General features: G+C 41.4%; 1 protein-coding gene across 2 annotated transcripts; it reads right to left on the bottom strand.

Annotated features, from left to right (window-relative positions):
- Window positions 1–593: 593 nt before the first annotated feature.
- Window positions 594–19,317, bottom strand: LOC111251908 (E3 ubiquitin-protein ligase TRIM71-like). Of its 2 annotated transcripts, XM_086990530.1 has the most exons (11): window positions 18,934–19,317; window positions 16,905–17,843; window positions 15,666–16,097; window positions 15,169–15,467; window positions 13,369–13,601; window positions 11,724–11,872; window positions 11,230–11,477; window positions 10,714–10,861; window positions 9,226–9,366; window positions 8,753–8,993; window positions 594–7,161 (listed from the first exon to the last, which is right to left on the bottom strand). In XM_086990530.1, exons 3-11 carry the CDS (start codon window positions 16,086–16,088, stop codon window positions 6,830–6,832), a joined length of 2,214 nt encoding a protein of 737 aa, XP_086846656.1. In that variant the 5' UTR covers window positions 16,089–16,097; window positions 16,905–17,843; window positions 18,934–19,317; the 3' UTR covers window positions 594–6,829. The 2 variants fall into 2 exon arrangements, with proteins under 2 accessions (XP_086846656.1, XP_022664754.1); XM_022809019.2 differs by lacking the exon at window positions 16,905–17,843 and having other exon boundaries at window positions 18,934–19,316.
- Window positions 19,318–19,623: the final 306 nt, after the last annotated feature.

The raw sequence follows: 19,623 nt of genomic DNA, 5'->3' as shown, positions 1-19,623 counted from the left end.
GCTCTTCTCGTATTTTTCAATTCCACTCTATTATCCCTTTATGGACTTTTTCCGTATTTATCGAGAATATCGGTTTTCGACACAGGAAAGCAATCTAGGTGTAAATCTCGCAAAAGCTATTTTGAATCATTAAAACGAAAAAAAAAACGGATGGAAAATTCGGGTTCTCAGAAAGGAATGTTTGCATAAAATGAGGTTAATCAATTATTATTTCAGCTTTTGTTTTTTTACCTCTAGCGCCTAATTTTTCTTTCACGATGTGTTGAAAACTACAGAAGGACTCTTTGTTCCACACATGATCTCAAGAAGTTATGAAAGCAACTTGTGACATCTTGTCTCGAATAGGACGCCTAGTGAGAAGGTGAATAGTGCGATCAAAACAAAACATTGCATGCGAAAAAAAAAAAGCTGTTAGAAATCGCTGAATAATCGAAAAGAGAGAGATATATCTCAGCAGTTCATTAAACGCTTCGAATCGCATAAGATTCACAATTACTATTTCAATTGCTAGAAATTTTATGCATAGATATATCTTTAATGGCAAGCACATATCTTCATACATAATTTTTTCTTCAGTAAATAACACTTAATCGTTAATTACCACAATACGTATTTTTGGCATTTATTTCATTCATATCAGTTTTTTTTGTTTGTTTATTTCACATATACGCTCGCGTATCGTTTGTTACATTTATTACGCGCATTTTTTTAATAGATACGTTGATTTTCTTTGTATTTTTAAATAGATTCTGTTTTTGTGTATTTTGTTTTCTGCTCATATTCTGTAGTGCACTGTGTTTTCACAGGTGCGCAATTTGTAAGTATATTCGTTCATTCAGTCACTCAGGTGCTATTTAACCACCATTTACAAGGTGGGCGCAGGTTCCGTTCGGTCACTAGGGGACCATTTTAAGTTCAGCGCCATTCTTAGGTGAACGCTCAACATATTATTATTATTATATATATCATGTTATATATTATATTATGACTATACTCATTCGAGGTAATACTAGCAAAGTATCTATGTCCACGCTTGTGTATTGGTTAAATGGTTAGTTCAATCAAAGAGTTCCACATCCACAGCCCAAAGTATGCCGGACTGAAATGATGAGCTAGAACAAAAAAGACGGCGAAAGGAGAGCTCCTGGGCTAACCCAGTTCAATCCAATAATTAAACCTTATCGCACAAAACGGTCTAGCTTTAACAAATAAAGTGAACATACATTACGGAATATTGAGGCGTCAAGTCAGCGCCCAGATATGGTGAAATTGTGACTATCAATGTATATATCAGGCGTGAAACTATGTTGATAATATTATAAGATATGCTTTTTTTAGCCGCTCAAACGTGTAGCGTTAAGTTTATTTTAGAGGGTAGTTTTCCATATTTAATAAGGGCAAGTTTATGTTGAATTGGACATCGTTTGTTGGAGAAGCCTTGTCTTGAAGTGCCTCTCGTTAGAAATCATCCGTGTAGTTCTCATTTCCATACTATAGTTTGCGAGCTTTTCTGTTAATATCGATTGGTACTCCACTTTCATGTAAACTATAATTATGTATTATATAAGATACCATTGGTTACACCCCGTCACATAGATGTGTGTGCACAAATTGGGCAAGTGGAAACTTAACTCGACCCCTAAAAATCAGTTAATTCGTGCTTAATGAGTAGTTGCAGCCTTATTATATATAAAAGATACTTAAGGAAATTTTGTAATTATTGACAAACGAATTAAGTTTTTATCGGAATATGGTAAGTATGTGCAAAAAACAACATGAATGAACAACATGAGTGAAGGGAAAGAAGAGCTGCAAACCTCTACACCAAGACAAGATCAAGGCGGATCGCATTCGTGTCGCCGCATCGCACATAGCGATCGACCCAACTAATAGGTATAAAATCAGTGAAAATTCATTTACGTCGGTGATATTATAAGAGATCATGCTACAGTTATCATTAGATGGCATCCATACCAAGCGTAAAATATCACTACGGAACCAATCGTTTTCTACCTTTCTGCTTCTAAGGTATGGTAAGAAAATTTTTTCACACGTTCCATCTGTATAAGGTGCTCGTAAATTACCATGAGAATAACATTAAGATCAATAGACATATATGTCATTTGCCTATACAGCGTTGTGGTCTCAAGGTTGTTGCTTGTTTTCTGTTGAGCTTCTTGAGCTCCTAAGACGAGTTAGTTAAAAGAAAAATGGACCGTTCATCTCCGATTTCCATTGTCCGGTGACACTGCATGGCGCTCATGATGCCTTCTGCATTCATTTATGCGTCGTTGCAACGTCTTTCCCAGATCTCAAAGTGTACATAAACTGACAGCTGACTACGGTCTCGCTTGCAATGGAATAAGTATTTTTAAGACGGAAGAACCTAATCCAGCTCCTCTTGCCACTTGCTTCATATTACCTAGTGCTTCAGCGGGATAGAAAGAAAAAAACGTAAACGCCATTCATACGAGGTAAACCTTGTCGAGAAAAGATAAGCACGGCCTCATAATCGACACATGCTACTGCGGTAGACCACGGCAGATCAGGAGCTTAGTTTAAATAATGTATTTTTAAAAAAGAAGTATTACTTTCCTGAGCATTAGTTATTGTTTTAAAAATGTATATTAAGGAAATTTTCGTCTGCCGTTCCGTTGCTACCTTCGGCACCTACTTCCATTAAAAATTATACGGGAGGTCGTGGTTCCCTCTCCATAATTGCAGAACACTGATTCAAGCAAAACTATTCACAGATCCGATAGTTTGGCGAATCCTGAAATCACTCATCTGGAAATCACGCATCCAGTCAATCCATTTCATTATATATATTATGTTTTTAGTACATGTATAAATGTAGATTAGACACCCATTGTGGGTGAGAGCTTCGTAGAAATATAGAGCGCGTATTGTCGGTAGATCACGCAAAGGAAAAATCTCGCAATGTACCTTTTGCTGTCGCCGCTGTGGTTAAAATTATTGTTGTAGTTAGGGTTGCCTGTACGTTTTCTGTGACTTATGTTCTACCTGTTACGTCACCTTCTGCTAGCCGGCTATCATACTTCGAGAGATTCGTACTTGTGTCAGATTTTTAGCGGCCAAAATCTAGCACCTGTGCGGTTGATATCTGTCGGGAGACGTGTCCTGCATGAATGATAGCTATATATATATATATATATATATATATATATATATATATATATATATATATATATATATATATGGCACATACGAACTCATCTCCAGAACGTCCCGACAGCTTAGCACAGTACGATATTATGGGATAGGAAGCGCTGCACCAGGCTATCTCAATCTCTTTCCACTGAAAAATTATATCAACTCAATGTACTGAAAGGCACAGTACTTACGTCAGTCTACCTACAGATCGACGCCTATCGTATACGATAGACTCGATTTACGCCGACGGATCAAGATACAATAGTAGGGCTCTCCCTATCAAAGGAAACAGATACTCTTTCATTTGGGTACTTTTGAATACTTGTTAGTCTTGGCGCTATCGTAGAATCATGCGTGATTATCGTCATTCTAAAATGAACATCGGCACTTGATTGGTTAGTCAGTGACTTGATTAGGTAGACAAAGCCGTTTGATTTTGAATGAGCAAAAAATATGCTCTGTTACATTTTATCTTTTTTTGTCATTTCATCTTCACAAGCAATAACACCTGGTATTGTTAAAGCTTTAGTGTTAAGCGATGTTTGGCTGCCAACCATTCACTCAGTTTTTTTTTAACAGTAACCATCCTTAGCTTTTTTTTTTTCATTAGAGTAATGTATGTTACTTTTATGATGCGAGACACATACATGATTCAGGCATACACGCCACTTACATGCACACGGAACAGGTATGCAATTCTTACGCCTATATATCACTGTAGTGTAATACACGCATCATGGAATATGACATATACATACAGACTCGCACAGGACAAAAAGGAGATCTCTACTTACTACACACGTATATATATATATATATATATATATATATATATATATATCTCTGTCTACATACTATAAATATAGGAACTCAGTCAACAGACTGCGAATGGAAGGGCGGGGGGGGGGGGGGTTGCTTAGAAACAGGGAAGCTAAATCTGAGTCGGAAAAGATGAAAGATAGCTTGTGAAGTATGTAAAAGGTGTAATATTTTGATAATGAGGTAGCCATTTTGTATAGTCTGCTCCTTTGGCGACGGATGATACTAAACCATACGTTTTAACACTTCTCTCTTCTTTTCTCTTTTACATTCGTTAAATTTTCCAATAAATTAGATTTCCGGCGATTTTGCGGCCATTGGCAGCATCACCGTCGTCACCAGCGTAGGAACTTGAACTAATTTACAACTATTTTCATTATTTAGCATTAGCAGTATTAATGTTATGGTTGAAAAGTGACAATGCTCTTCTCGATTTAGTTGCCAGAAAATCTATGCAGGACCTATTCTTCGTCTTGTCACTTTGTTGTTTCTCCATCTTTGGTAGTTGCTGTAGAAACCTTCTGTGGCATCGTCAAGTTCATACTTATCACTGTTCAGCTACTGTTTTCCCTATCGAGATGTAAATAGTTCCTTCACTTACGCTTGAAGCCAATTTTTATTTAGGAGTAAAGTTGTCGTTACTTCCAGCAATAATAATCTTACTATACACAAGACCTATGTATTTTGTATTCACTAGTATTTATCTCTTGACAGATGTCACTATACAACGAATCATCTTACCGCGACCTTTTATACAGATTTATATATCTAAATATATAATGTAAAGTACAATAACTAAGTTGTTCTAGCAGCTTTCATTATTATATTATATAATATTATAGTAGTATACCTATTAACTAAAGCGTTCAAAGCCGCAAAACGGCTGTACGTGTTTCATTAACCATCAGCTTGTTCGTGCCGAAATCATTCTACCTAATAGGAACTTTCGTTCGTAGGAACTTTGTGACCGAGTCGGTTTTGCACTGGGTACCGTCATAAGCACCCCGAGCCTCCTTCAGCATCAACTTTTCTCCTTCACCTATACTTTCTTTTTGTCTTAAACATCTACATATTATATATGGAATTACTAGGGCTATCATTACATTGTTGGGCATGACTAGAGATCACACACGCCAGATTATATCAACCTCCTAAGGGTCGGTCATCTGTTAGGTTTTTGCAGCTTCTGAAAGTAAATTAGACAGAGGGGTTCAGATTTACCGGAACTCCGATCTACTCTGATGCAACTTGAGATCATTGGTTGTATATGCTACGGCGTAAGGTCTGGACAAGGTAGATGGTCAAGTAGTGAAAGGGGCTAACGTGCAAAATGTGGACAAGACACGCAACTGCAGATCCTGACTGCAGCCTTCCACTACTCCAATCATCTTATAAATGAATTACCGTCACCATTTTTAATTAAAAACAGTGATGTACTAACAACGTTAATTATTCCCGTGTAGATGGATGCGACGTACCATTCATTCGCGTTGTACGATCAAGAATCGGCGCTATATGCCATATGTATGTACAATAGGAATCGCCGTTACTTAGATGCTGTTCTACCGATTTAACCTCACTGATGATGAGGAAAAACGGCTATCAGTTTTCCAAGAGGACAATGTTATTTTCGAGTGTTTTTTTTGGTTACTAGTTTTTGATTGGACGCATAGTCGATGGAAACACTTTTGGGCAAAATCTAATAACGTTAAGTTTACTATATATATATATATATATATATATATATATATATATATATATATATATCATCTTTCGTTACTCTAAAGTTCTTCGCCGATAACCGCTTAATGTCCTAATTAAGAATTCGACTATAAACCTTCTTAGTATGACTAGTCGACACTCCGCTATTTAGTCTAGCTTGTTAATTATTATAATATAAAAGTTGTTTCATGTCACTTGTTCCAACACCCGCTTTTCGATTCATACCTGAATCAGTAATTGTGGCAACGACTGAGACATATTCCCTCACCACTTCTTCGAGACATCAAGGGTGGTCTCTTTGAAGGTTCATAATAATAATAATAATGTTATTATATCATGTAGCAAAAACCTTGATATAGGCATATGCTTTGCTTTTAGAGTTATCGTGTATTTTCTAACGCTTTTTCTCGAAACCATTAAAAGATTTTCTGTTCGCCGATTTTGCGTTTTTGAAGGAACCCTCCACTTATCAAACTATTCCGTTTGCAAAAATGTAATGCTTGCAGAAGTAGTCAAATGTCGGCCTCCTAGGCAATTTATCAGATGCCCCTTTTTGGTGGGGCGCAAGTAAGCAAATAGTCTGTGACTCACCTAGAGTTGTTCATTGTGATATCTATTACTGAACGGTTAAGGCTTTCTAGAACCTCCGTATTGATAATGAGATTATTGAGTTCTATACGACACATTGAGCCTTAATTGCAATTCTGTAACGTTACTCGACACTTCATTTAGGTTGATAGACTTATTAGTCTTTGTCATCGTAATTGTGCATATTAAATATACACCGACCTGTAGCAGCATGATGGCAAGGCAAAAAAGCATTTTATATTTTATCTCCAAATTGAGATATCTAAATAGGCAATAAACTGTGTTATATAAACTAATAGAGAAAAAAAAAGCGCAAATATCTATCCACCAAGTACTTCTACATGTACAATTTTAGGATAAAATAACTTTGTTTGGGATTACTATACTTCGGATATGATTCGTATGATTTATCATCACTGTTTTCGATACTGATTTTCTCCGAGACAAATTGATACGAGCCAATTTTTGCAACAAGTGAAGTTTCTTAGCCAAATCTGTCTCATGCGTTCTTCAAAAACATTTTTCGTTAGAAAATTTGCACTCGATGGTTTCCAAAATCGACAATAACTATACGACCTTCAGGTGATATGGCTACTCCTGAGGGTCGATCCATTTGACCGCAGTCGCTTCCCGGTTGTCCGAAGGAACACAGAAATGTGCCATCTGGCCGAAAAACCTGGACTCTGTTGTTACGCGAGTCGCAAACGATGATATGGCCCTCAGAATCGACTGCAATGCCCTGCGGTCTCGTGAACTCACCACTACCCGAACCCTCAAAGCCAAGAAATTGCGCCGATCGAAAATCATTTCGGATGACGACAATCCTGTGATTGTTGAAGTCCGTGACGACCATGTTACCTGGGAAGGATTGTTATTGTTAGACGATCTAAGATTAATTACAATATTATTATTGTGAAAAATTATTCAAATAGTCGCATCTAGGTAGAGCTAAATACAGTTATGAAAAGTACAATTGCTCATAGCTATCAGACTTTCAAATAGCCATGACGGTCCAAAGGTTTGACAGGGAATGAATAGAACGTTCTATTCATTCCCTGTCAAACGTTCACTTTCCGGTCAATGTTCTATAACAGAATGGTTATTTGGTTGTTGAAGTAAAGCTCTAAAACCGTTAAGTTCTAAATTTGTCCCAAAAACATTTCAGAACTACCCCCAGAACTGCGATTAACCTGTGTGATTATAATTAAGGCGCTTTTGCAGGGAAATTTAGTCTCATTGTGATGCGGCCCACGTTGTATTGACCAGGTTTGGTACGATGAGATTTCAGCTCTTTTAGCTAAAAACTTGGTTAGATATCTAAATGTTCGGCTACTGTATGAATCCTGTTGTAATCACATCAGAAAGCTACAAAACTGGGCTCCAAATCAGGTCACTTTCAATCTGTCTAAATTATTGGGCATTTTCTTTTTAAGAAAAATTCACAAAACATTAAAGCAGTGGCCGTAATTCGTTATGTTCGATTTTCCGCTTTGTCACAAATTACCACTAATGTAGCTAGCAACTAAACACGCGACGCTAAAGTGGCCACTAACTACAAACGGTCAACGACGACCGTCTACGGATTCTGTGCGATTCCCGTGAAATGGACAATTCGGCCTTTAAAAAAGTTTCTATCATCATAAATGAAAATGTTGGCCAGCTGTTTCTGCCGAACTTCATGACTCTCTGGAGCCCTTCTCTCTGTCGTTATCGCGTTCCGTAATGGGCCTGATTAGCGACGTTCTAGTAAACAGAAGCTGCTGGAACAGCTATTGTCCTTTCTGATGAGTAAATTCACCTATGGACCAGCGACGTCGACCTTCCCACTTGTGCTATAAGCAATTTCAAGGCCAGTCTCTTATTTTATATATGTACTGCGTACATAAAAGATTCTTGAAGTTTTAAAAATGAACGGCTGGTATTGTTAGCTTATGAGAAACATGTACAGCCATAGCGCCAACGGAAGCTTCTAGTATGATCTTTGCCGGACCCACGACAACTAAAGTGCCAGCGAGAGAAAGCGCCCTTTACGTGAAGCCATAACCGAAATATAATGGCTTCGTTAAGTGTAATTAATTTGGGTACATCGTGCGGCGATTTACAGCAGCAGCAGCAGCAGCAACTATCGTGAAATGCACTTGGAAATAATAGAAGACAACCACCTGGTTGGTTCAGAAACTAGGATAACAGAAAATCCTTGATTTCAGCTCGTTAAGAGGTGATTGTTAAATGATATAAGAGATAAAAAATGTAGAAGTCTAACTTCATTTTCGTGTTCACTTAAAATAATGATATAGAATGTCTTCCGACTGTCTCTAGACACCCTACAGGCAATAACAACAACTGCGCGATATTTTCTACTTGTTTATTCTCCGTAGGAGTTATTGGTGGAAAATACGCGATCGAGAGATTATCGATTTTACTATTGTTTGGTTCGTTTGCCTCATACCCTGAAGATCGAAGGCGACTCCTCTAGGCGAGTCAAACTGTTTCCAGAGTGCTCCCTCGAAACCGTACTTATTGATGAAGGCGCCCTCTGGTGAGAAAAGCTGCACTCGATGATTTCGTGTGTCCGACACCAGTATTTGATTATCGGCATTTACCGCAACGTCCCATGGATAATTGAACTGGCCGAGCTTCGAACCTCGTTCGCCGAACTTGGTTATGAAGTCTCCTCTACCCGAAAATATCTGAAACAAATACATGATTTGAAACGGCCATCAGGTTTTCTTTAGTATAAAAGGAGGAGGAGGAGGAGGATATCCATTTTGGCAGGAGCAGCGTCGAAGTCCTAGGCAGCTTCTTTTATACCAACTAAATGTAAAAACAGCTTCTCTACCAGAAAACATTTTATAGTCAGTAGGAAGCATATAACTAAAGGTAAATCGAAGTAAAGCCGAAACTACACGACGTATGTCTTACTTGTATGCGGTGGTTGTCCTTATCAGCAACAATAATTCGCCCTGAAGAGTCAATAGTTACCCCAGCTGGCCTATCAAACTGGCCCGCCTGAGAGCCCGGAGTCCCAAAACTCAGGTGGAAAGAACCGTCCGGGTTAAAAATCTGCAACAAATGCGCAAGTCACTCATAGCTGTCTCAGACAACAGAGCCTAATCTATTTCATGTGATGTAACCAGTAGACGTTGAGTAACGTGCAGGCAATCCCTACGATGATTCTATAGAATGCTGCTAGTAATAATCATCACTACAGATACACTATTCGGAATTCTGGAGAGAACCAGATATTTCAATATGACACGGTTAATATTCGACACATAAACTGAGCATTTTACTTAAGGGTAACTAGACTATATGTCAGTGGTTATGTACCGTTTCAATGGGACAGGATTGTTTGATTCGTCTATATCAACAACAGCCTTTTTTTCAGTCCCTTCCTGCACAAACGATAGCAAGCATCAGATATATAGGCGCAGAGCCGTTAATACGGTTAGGTTCTAGTTTGAGGTCAAGCTGCTCGTCAGTTTCCTCGGGGGTGTGGGATGTGACCTGGTCCGCTCCGTTGATCATAACATAGCATCTGTGAGCGAGGATAACCCATGCACTCGTTCTCTGACCTCAACAGATAGAAGAGGAGAGCGCAGCTCATGAGTGTGGTACCACTAACGAGACAAGCAACGTGAGTCTGAGTTCTGGGAGAAATCATTGGGAGGTCAGCATTGTCTACAAAGCGCGTCAGTTCGTCACCACGAAGTTAAGCTGTAAAAGGACCCAGTTGCGATCGATGAAGCAAAGTTCGTTGATACCTTTTGTAGACTTGTTCTTTTTGTACGCTGCTGAGATACTAAATTTTCTCATGTTCGAATGGACTTCACCGCATTAATATATGCTCCGTTTCGATACCTAAGAAATATACTTTAAGCACTTCGTACGTTTCACGCTGCCGACATGTATCACAGAGCTTTGTTTAGTACGGTCAAACTTTTTTGTTTAGAGAAAAAAAATCCTGAGTTCAACGCAACAAGAGCACCCTTGATTCGGAAGTTATTTGAAATAATCACGACCGCCTGTGTTATTGTCCTTCGTCTTAGACGCATTCCACTGGCTAGATACGATGTGACGCCCTAAACCTTTTGGAAATCTATTTACGTATGATACTTTGGCACAATACAATCGATTTGCCGCAGTAGATAGTGTAGTTTTTTTGTAGCACAATGCTGGACAAATGTCGCTTAAGTTTCATTTTAAAGATGTTTATATTTGCCAAAGCGGTTATTGAGTCAGTGACGATTGCTGGCAATGTGCTGTTATGCACCATTTATCATACGTACTACGTCAGGGGCAAGCCCTTTTCGATATGTGCATTCGTGTCCTTTATCTTCCTGTTTGGCTTTTTACCGTCGGTATTCTTGATAAAAAAAAAAAGACGTGATTTTTTTGCATTCTCCTCACCTGCATCCGGTTATTAGATCTGTCAGCAACGACGATGCGACCCTGATGATCAACGCAGACTCCCCATGGTCGACACAATTTACCTTCTCTCTCACCCTCACCCCCAAACACCACAATCGGTCGTTCACTCGGAAGATTCTCATATGACCTAGAACAGTAACGGTATAATCAGCAATTGCATAATACAAACAAGTATTATACAATATATAGAAAAGAAAAATTCGAAACATTTGAGTTAACTTACGAGTTGATCGCTATACTTGAAACACATTACTCTATATAATCAGCTTTGTATAAACGACAAGTAAAGGATCATCGGCGAGCGAAGTTATTGCATCTGCAGTGAAGTTTGATTTTCACTCTTCGTGTCATTCAACCACACAGACCCTGCCGTAAACGCCGCGTAATGTTTCTTCTAGTTCGAACAGTAACGAAGCCACAGAACACGCTTAAAGCCGCATAAAGACGGGTATTTAACGTGCCGTTCAATAGCCGTCTTTATGCGGCAATACACACCTGCCTAAACGTACGTTGATACTGTATGGGGATTGCGCAACTGGAGCACCCCGAAGCGTTACAACCATATGGTGCAGACCTTCGATACACGGTCTATAACTGAATGAATAACTTCCATCACGATGGTCGCTGGCGTCGACCCGTTGGGTGAAGCCTTGTGGAGTCGTGATTGCCGCGATGAAGTGTTCACCCCCGACTATCGTCTTCTCTGACAGGTGATTGTAGGCTTCAACCTTAAACGTTGCAGTCTGCTCATACAAGTGATAAGGTAACGTTGTAGAAAAATAAATTGCCATACAAAGAAATGGCCACTTTGTTTGTTGTTTTGCTATAGGCATTTAGAAATCTGACATGTCAGGAAAAGATCTTCTGCGTAAACAGTAAAATGATAGCTATTGTCGAAACTAAAAACCTGACATTTCAACAGCGATTTTCTCTACTATAGACTTTGTTTAACCTAACCAATCTGAGAATATACAATATGCAGCGCTTACCTGCCCGACAACGGCACCCTTGAGAGCTTCCCCAAATACTTTGCAATGCATGGGAAAGCTCGCAGTTGAGATATAACCGAGGTTACTAAGTAATGGTATATCTGCTATCGTGAAATCAATACGATCGTCTTCGTATGGTGTTGACAGAACTGAAACGCCAATAAAATAAGAAAAAGGGTCCCGCGTCAGAGACCGCTGCATCGAGGGCAGGTCTAACTAAGAGCTGAGCACAGATCGCCTTTTCTCTCTCTTGGATGTGTTCACTTGATATTTGCGCTATTGTATGCTCCAACTAAACAAGATCAATAGTCTTTCAATTCAATAGACAAATATTTAATGTGAAGTTTTTTCATAACATAAAATAATTGTACCTCATAAGTACAATAATGAATTTGCTCAGTCAAGATCGGCCATTTATTTCAATTACTAGTTTTAGGTACGGATACAAAAACATGCTTTTCCTACTTTAGAAATCGAGCTCGGGTTAGACATGCGAGAAATACTATCCTGTATGTTGGCCGGGGGTTTTTCCATTTTTTGTTGAAAAATATCTGTAGATGCTTCTCGGAGTTTTTCTCAGGGCTATTAGAAGAGCTTGGTCATGCGGAACTGTCGACGGCCTGTACAGATCTTCCCTGCTCCCATCAACGTCTCAAAAGAGTAAGAGACAATGCGCAGAAGTTAAGCGAGCTCTCTTTTCCTCTCCGCTTCTTTCCATCGCTAATTTTGATCCATTAGCCTCACACACTAAGAGTCATGCCGAGCTCAAATCAAATTTACTTGCCGGTTTAGTGTGAACTCGACCAGGTCGTACTCGGCCACCGTAGGCGAATGCTTGTACTTAGACTGCATGTGGAGGAGCTAGCTGTCAGGCGTTTGTAGACCTCGCTAAATTAGCCTGAATTAGGTCTAGTTCAACGAATAGAAACGGGCAACATGGCATAGTAAGAACAGCAATGCTAGCGCCAGCAGTAACTACGGGAGTGGTCTCAAAAGTCTGCCAGACGAGAGTTCACGTCGAGTCGAGTCATCAAAGATGGGCCTGCTTCGGTTCAGATCGGTCACTCATTTTGTCTGCTAAGAACCGCTCGCTCTCAAACCACCCATTCCGGTAAAGAAAGGACATTTCATCCGTCTTTATTGGCAACTACCTCTACTGCTACGCCGCCGGGGGGTACTTATATGTATGTAAAAATAGATAACCTAGTAACAATGGAGAGAAAAATTGAAGAATGGAGAATATATGTCGGGGTTCGGTAAGCTGGTCACACATTAGCCAAATAAACACTGTGTAAGGGCGTGTGCCGTGATATCTGAACGGAAAGCAGTTCAGAAAAAGCGTTGAACTACTGTCATGACACATATCCACAAAACAATGAAAATAGCTCAAGCCAAAAATCAGCGAATAATAGCGCGTTACACATGATTAAACCAAATTTAATACATCAAGTCAATCTAACGACGTTTGTGATCGAACGCAAAGTGGGGATGCTAATCAGTCAACTTCTAGGTACAAGTATCTACCCATGTTCACAGCACCACCATGGTGACCTCAGAACGTGCCGACGTTCGGGAGAAGGCTGTAACGCTAAATAACACTTAGAACTCCAAATATCTTCACTTTACATATGTGTACATTACTAACCAGCCTGGGTTGCAGCGGCACTGAGTTGTGGCAGCACCTTTGTGGCCTTGACGAAGTCGAGTTCACTAGCGGATGCAAGAAAGTCACGGAGGGCACGCGCGTGCTTCCCCAATTCGAGAGTCGCCTGTTCAATCTGTTCTTGCTGCGCCTTAAGTAATTTGCCCTTGAGCAGCCGGATTGACTCCACCTTTGATAGTAACTCTTTCTCTCGCTCCTCAAGAGAGGAGAGTTGTCTGAAACCATTAAGATTTTTCTCTTTCTATAACTTTTTATCTTGTAGTGAATACGTTTATTTTCTGTATAGGTCTGAAACACGCCACTGATTGATTATTCAACGGTGAATTTCGTAAATATTGTTCGATCGATTGAGGTACCAATACATCTTTTAAGACATCTTCCTTAGCTGTTATGTGCCAACCAATAGTAATTGTCTACTACTGGGGTTTTTTTTATGAATTTGACTATTAGAACATTAAATAGCTAATTATAGTATCTAGAAATGAAGAAACGACGCAGAAGACTTATGCACGAGTACATGATCGGTGCATATGAACTGATATAAAAGAAGGTATGCACTTAGTAGTCAACTTTCTAAGACCACAGCTCGAAAACTTAGCTTAATACGAACGTAGGATAGTCAACTTTAAGATTTCTAAGATATTACCACAAGTAATGGACCTCGTAGCGCATCGGTTACCGGTTTCGCCTCAACATTAGCCTTCAGCCTACTAACAAAAATAAAGCAAAAAGAGCTCAAAAAGCGCCCTAATCAATATAAGGCAAATCTGGCGCTAAGGTTTGAAAACCTGACAGGAATACGTGGCTTTAAGTTACAGTACACAACATGCGTGTAATTTACTTACTACTATTACCTAGGCGATCACGTATGCATATAAATACGATACGAACAACAGAACAAACACCGGCTTTGCTGTATAGAGTATTTGCCTCCATTGGTCAATAATAATGCCAACAACGTCGTGTGCAAAGAGGTATGACACGAGAAAACAAAAGCTGTAACGTCCACCGAGGAAATGAGTCGGCAATCCCCAACCATCGATGATGAAGGTCTACATCGTCAATTTCATCGTCGTGAAAACGACACTGTCACAACCGTTATATTATTGCACATATCCAAATGCAGATATGTGTAAAGCAACTGCTCATAAAAAAAAAAAAAAGATTAAATTGATGTACACGCTTTTAGGACCACGTGCCTTATCAGGCTAGCCAGATCTTAACGCGTACCTGCATAAGGCCATACGCTAAAAGCTTTTTAATAACTGAGACGAGTGAACTGCAGTGCCCAAGAAAATCACGAGTGGACCACTGACAGCGCCAGTGCTGTGTTTGTGAACGCGGCCAGGTCGCTAAAAAGTTGCCCATTAAATCACGCCTACCCGTATAAGAACCTTCAACTTCTGCCAGAAACAGATGTCATTTTCAGATTGTTCAACTAGAAGGTGCAACGAAATGTTAACGAACCTCAACCGCTAGCAGGGAAAGCTTAACGTAAACGATGCAAAATGAGCCCTCTACTCCTGACAGGAGACAAGATCCCCATAGTATCTACATAAGAAACACAGCTAACTTCGATCGAAACTTTCCTTCTAAATAATCCTTCTACTACGAAAAATGCTTTCTGAAGCAGTGGTTCATGACAGTATCGAACCTAGAATTCTAAACGTACATGAATATAAAGTTCAGCCAGTGCTCTCTGTCTTATCTTGATGCACCTGTCTTCGATTTAAACCACAAGTGAATTTAGTAATAGTAATAATAATAATTGAGCAACTGTACCTGCGTATAGCCCCACGGATCTGCGATGCAACATCATGCGTCTTCTGTTCGACCCGCTTGGCCATGGCCTGATTATTCACGAGGCCTTCCTGCAATACCTTGAGTTTTGTTTCGGTCTCCTTGAGGGAACGTTCAACAAAGCTTCGTCCATTATCTATTGCCTCTCGTACATATTGTAGACTGTGCCCTTTGTGGGCTGTGGTACATTTTCCACACAAAGGCTTGTCACAGTTGTCGCAATAGATGTAAAGGCTGTCATTGTGTTCGACGCATGCTCGAGGATGGTACTGTTTAAGATCCTGAAATCGAATCTGGTATTACTCATAGGCACCAATGTTGTTCCGTTTTTCTGAGTTAGAAAAATAGAACACGATTATCGTTTGCACACAGGTGTATACATACGCTTAATAGGATAAATAGGCAAGGATAATCTGTTTGGTTATAATCTCAGCGGACGTGATTGGGTATGCTGGACTACCGATCGCTGTAACACTTACAAGTGAGGGTGATGGTGCAAACCGTAGAATAGTGTGATCTCGAGTAAGACGAACTCTCTGATGAGCGTTGATACAATTCTCACACAATAACTCGTTGTTGCAGTCTCGACATCTTCCTTTGGCATGGTTCCGATCATCGCATGATGAGCACAAAGGCAATACATCGTTTAGACGGAGACTTGCCAAATTCAAACATCCGGCTAAGTCGAGCTTGCTGCACTGCGGACATTGGAAGGGCCCGCTTTCCACCAAACATTTTGCGCAAACGGTATGCGAACATGGCAGCACCTTGGGAAGACCTCCCAAGTTGCTATCAAAGCACGACGAGCATGTCAAAAAGCTAGTCCCTACCCGTAATGAATGGAGAGGACTGCCAAGCTGTCCTAACGATGGCAATAAGTCGACGTGTAACGGGAGCGACATCCTGCAACTCTGCAATGAACAAAACATAAATATGAAAATTTTAGTTTAGTACATCGCTTAGGACAAATAGCTCGATCCAACAATCAAATAGTCTTTATGTGGTCTGCTTGACAGTCCTACGAAAATGTGAACGCTCGTATACAAACCCTTAATAGGATAATCGATTCATATAGTTCATGGCAAAACATCGGCACGATTGATTGGTAGATTGCATTTATCGTTCTGTTGGTAAATGATGTGGCATTGAACCTAATGAATGCGATTACTGGAAATAAACAACAATCGGTATAAAGTGGACGACCGTTTATTTACTCCAATTTTGTTTATTACAGTCATTTGGTCCTATATTCTGCCTACTACAACTACAACAAATTGAGCAGTATCTTACACATTCAAAAAGCCTAGAAGAAGAACCGCTATTCTTCATCTGGAAACGCTTGACAATCACTCGCAGTATAATTGAAGGCATAGCCTAATACCAACGCGCACGAAAGACAGTTGCTACAAAGTTTGAAGTCGTTCTAAAGCACACCAAAACGTTAGTTACCTTTCGCTCCAGACGGCTTCTACGACCCTTTATTAAGACCCTGACCGCTGAGTGATATCTCTTCCAGTCTGTGCACTATACTACTGTAGTGTTCTGTGCCAGCCAAATATAGGTCAACTTCTTCTTAGGACCAAGGAAAGCTTGTCTCTTATATTGTCCAGACCAAAGGCTCTTTAATCGGCTGTGACCCAGTGTCGCGATGTACGCAGGCAAATCAGGTCAAGTTCGATCGCACTAATTTTTCGATTTCTCTCGCTGTCTCAGCTTACCTTTCTCTGTTTGGCGGCGAATCGAAAGCACTCCCGAAGCGTCGAACTTGAGATGCCTGCCGCGGGTCTGCGCCAAGTCGGGCCTCTCGAATTTTGCGGTGACGACCCTCAACCTTTCCTTCCCCACACAGCATCACACTCCCCCACATGCGACGCGTTCAACGAATAGAACTGTTAGTTGTATCGAATACATATGTTACAGATGTATAGAGTGTGTTGACAGGCGTCAACCGTCGAGTTAGCCTTGAGGACGCCTCCACCCCTTTCAGCCTTGAATTTCGGCAACAATCCGGGATCCCGAGAGAACCATCGCCGCTTGCACCGTTTCCACGCGTAGATGATGGCAGATCGCACCGGTAGTGACGATATAGGAGACTAGCACGAGTGACGCAGATCAAGGTCGCTGCGGCCAACTATTGTTTTTGCCGTCGCTTTAACGGAATTGTAGGCGGGTAGGATATGTGCCACGGGCTCCTGTCGCATGCACGATGAGGACTGGCATGCGCGACATAGAAAAGAATGTCGCATGTAAACGACGAGCCTTGTAGGCAGAACAATGTAAATGATAGCAGAGGAAACGACCGCCAAAAGCCCGTTAAACTAAGGACCTGAAAGGACTAAGGACCCGATACGTTTATGAGGGACAAATTTAACAGTTGCTGTCTACTGCGATAAACATCGAGGGTGGAAGGACAGAGAAAACGAGGGAGAGAAAGATGCTGCCTTTGGGTCTGCATGTATGTATGCTTGTCTACAAACCTCAGTGTCCTCACTAGTGCACAGTCCTTACTATGATACTGTAATGCAAAGCTCAAGCGTTTCTGTAGGCGATTCGGTTGATGGTGCTGGTGGTGGTGATGATGATGATGATGGCGATGCTGATGATGGCTAATAGGCGAGAGTGTCTCTGAGCCTCTCTGTTGCGCGGGGGTCGCGAGACTGCAGGTCATACAGAAGAAATAGCCAAGTAGATCTATGTTCTGTATCCGTCTCCAGTACACTGTGTTCATAGTGCAGTTGAGTGGGAGGCGAAAGCGTGTGCGAAATCACCCCCCAGTCCCCACTGAGCGACCGGCAAAGGAAGACCGACCGGGAGCTCAACCGGCAAACGACGGGGAAAGACAGTCAAACACACACACACACACACGGACATAGCGCACATCTATTGCACTATATAGTCCTCCGTTGTATATTCAAGGTACTAATGATGCCATCGAAAGCTGCAGTTCCAATAGCAGATTGTACTCGTTGCGCACCGGTGTAGTTCTGAACGTCATAGGTTCAGTACCAGAAATGGAACAGAGATTCGAATAGAGCAAGTCAAAGCACAGCTCTACTTGCTTTATCAGTCACTGCGAATCTATTGTAGATTCTCTATAAGCGTCGGAGTGGCGAAAACCCAGGGCAGAGAAACATGCGGGGGTCAACTAGGACTGGGGGTTTGGGGGCGACAAGGGAGTAGGCGAGCTCTGATGACTCAGGTCTACTCCTCCGCCACCGGCAGCGGCGCCACCGCCTTTAATACAGTCACCGCTACGATGACACTCCACGCTTGCTCGTTCACCCACTTGGTAACACACAACTAACTTTGCTCCTCAATAGAAAATGTGGATGGTCCACTATTTTTTTTTTTATTAGAAACGAGCATTTCATTACCTATCGCCGTACTGCTCTAGTTCCAAGGCACCAAAACGAACGAATAAGTAATAATTTTCGTTTAATACTGGGCTATACTAGGTATGAAACACAACTCGAACGCCCGTCATGACGCGAAACTTGTATTATGTCGCGTTCTGCAGGAATTTAAGCTCTGGACTAATCTCGAATAGCGCGAAATGGCCGCGCGAAACGAACGTCCGCGCGGGGTGTTCCTATCCTTTCATTATCGAGGCTACAGAGCACTAGAGCAGTCTAAAGCCTCCGTCGTCAGAGCGTTCGAGTTTAAATACACGATGTTCATACTATGTATCAAAGTGACAGATGTACAACTGCCAATACTGAATGGTTAGTACTCGAGTACTTTACTTACGGCTTGCACTGCGGAGGCTCCGACGGATCCGATCGCAATCGGATCTCATCCGAATCGTCTTGTCTTGCTCAGTCTTCGTATCACCTGCTAACGCAAATGCGTACGCTAACGAAGTTCCAACATGTTCATCGACCGTCCAGTAAAGTAGCCGACAGTGAAGTGCGCGCACTTCACTGTCCGGCTACACTACGCGGACGACTCGCTCTCCGTGGCTCGCACCACCACCGACTGAAGTGTTGCGCTGACTTGAGCTAACTGCTACACTCTGCTTGTTCTGTCTACTGCGAGTCTACGGTGAGGACTATAGGTCCTTTGCTCTCCTCGTCTGGGAGAGTCTGCTCCTCTGCCTGTAACGAGAGAGTGTGCCGCTGACAGCTCACCCAAAAAATAGCAAAATAAAGATGGCTGCCGCCGCTGCGACCGTCGTCGTACCCGTCGAAAACCGGTCCGACCCGACTACTATAGGCTTACAGCAGCTGCTTGTGCCAGTGCTAGGACGGTAGTTTCAGTAGGAGAGGAGGATTCGGCGAGGAGCCCGCGCGGGCTCAATCGGCCAAAGCCGCCTCTGTCAAAGTGGAGGAGCGGATGGAAGAGCAAGAGGGAGAGTTGATAGTTTTTATGTGAACCGACTTGCTCCTGCTGCTTCTTATGCTTGGGGGCGCTGCGAGCGTGGGGTGGTGAGGGTGGAGT

Source organism: Varroa destructor, unplaced genomic scaffold (genome assembly GCF_002443255.2).
Source record: "Varroa destructor unplaced genomic scaffold, Vdes_3.0 BEIS01000005.1, whole genome shotgun sequence".
In the NCBI taxonomy this organism is placed as follows: Eukaryota; Metazoa; Arthropoda; class Arachnida; order Mesostigmata; family Varroidae; genus Varroa; species Varroa destructor.
This window is presented reverse-complemented; position numbering and strand designations above follow the sequence as displayed.

What these genes read in the sequence shown, in the direction of transcription:
- LOC111251908 (XM_086990530.1), bottom strand. Translation starts at nt 16,088, where the DNA reads ATGTCGCTCCCGTTACACGTCGACTTATTGCCATCGTTAGGACAGCTT. An exon ending in ATCAACGTACGTTTAGGCAG is followed by an intron (nt 10,862 to 11,229) that starts GTGTGTATTGCC and finishes TTACTGTTCTAG; the next exon opens with GTCATATGAGAATCTTCCGA. An exon ending in AGGACAACCACCGCATACAA is followed by an intron (nt 8,994 to 9,225) that starts GTAAGACATACG and finishes TATTTGTTTCAG; the next exon opens with ATATTTTCGGGTAGAGGAGA.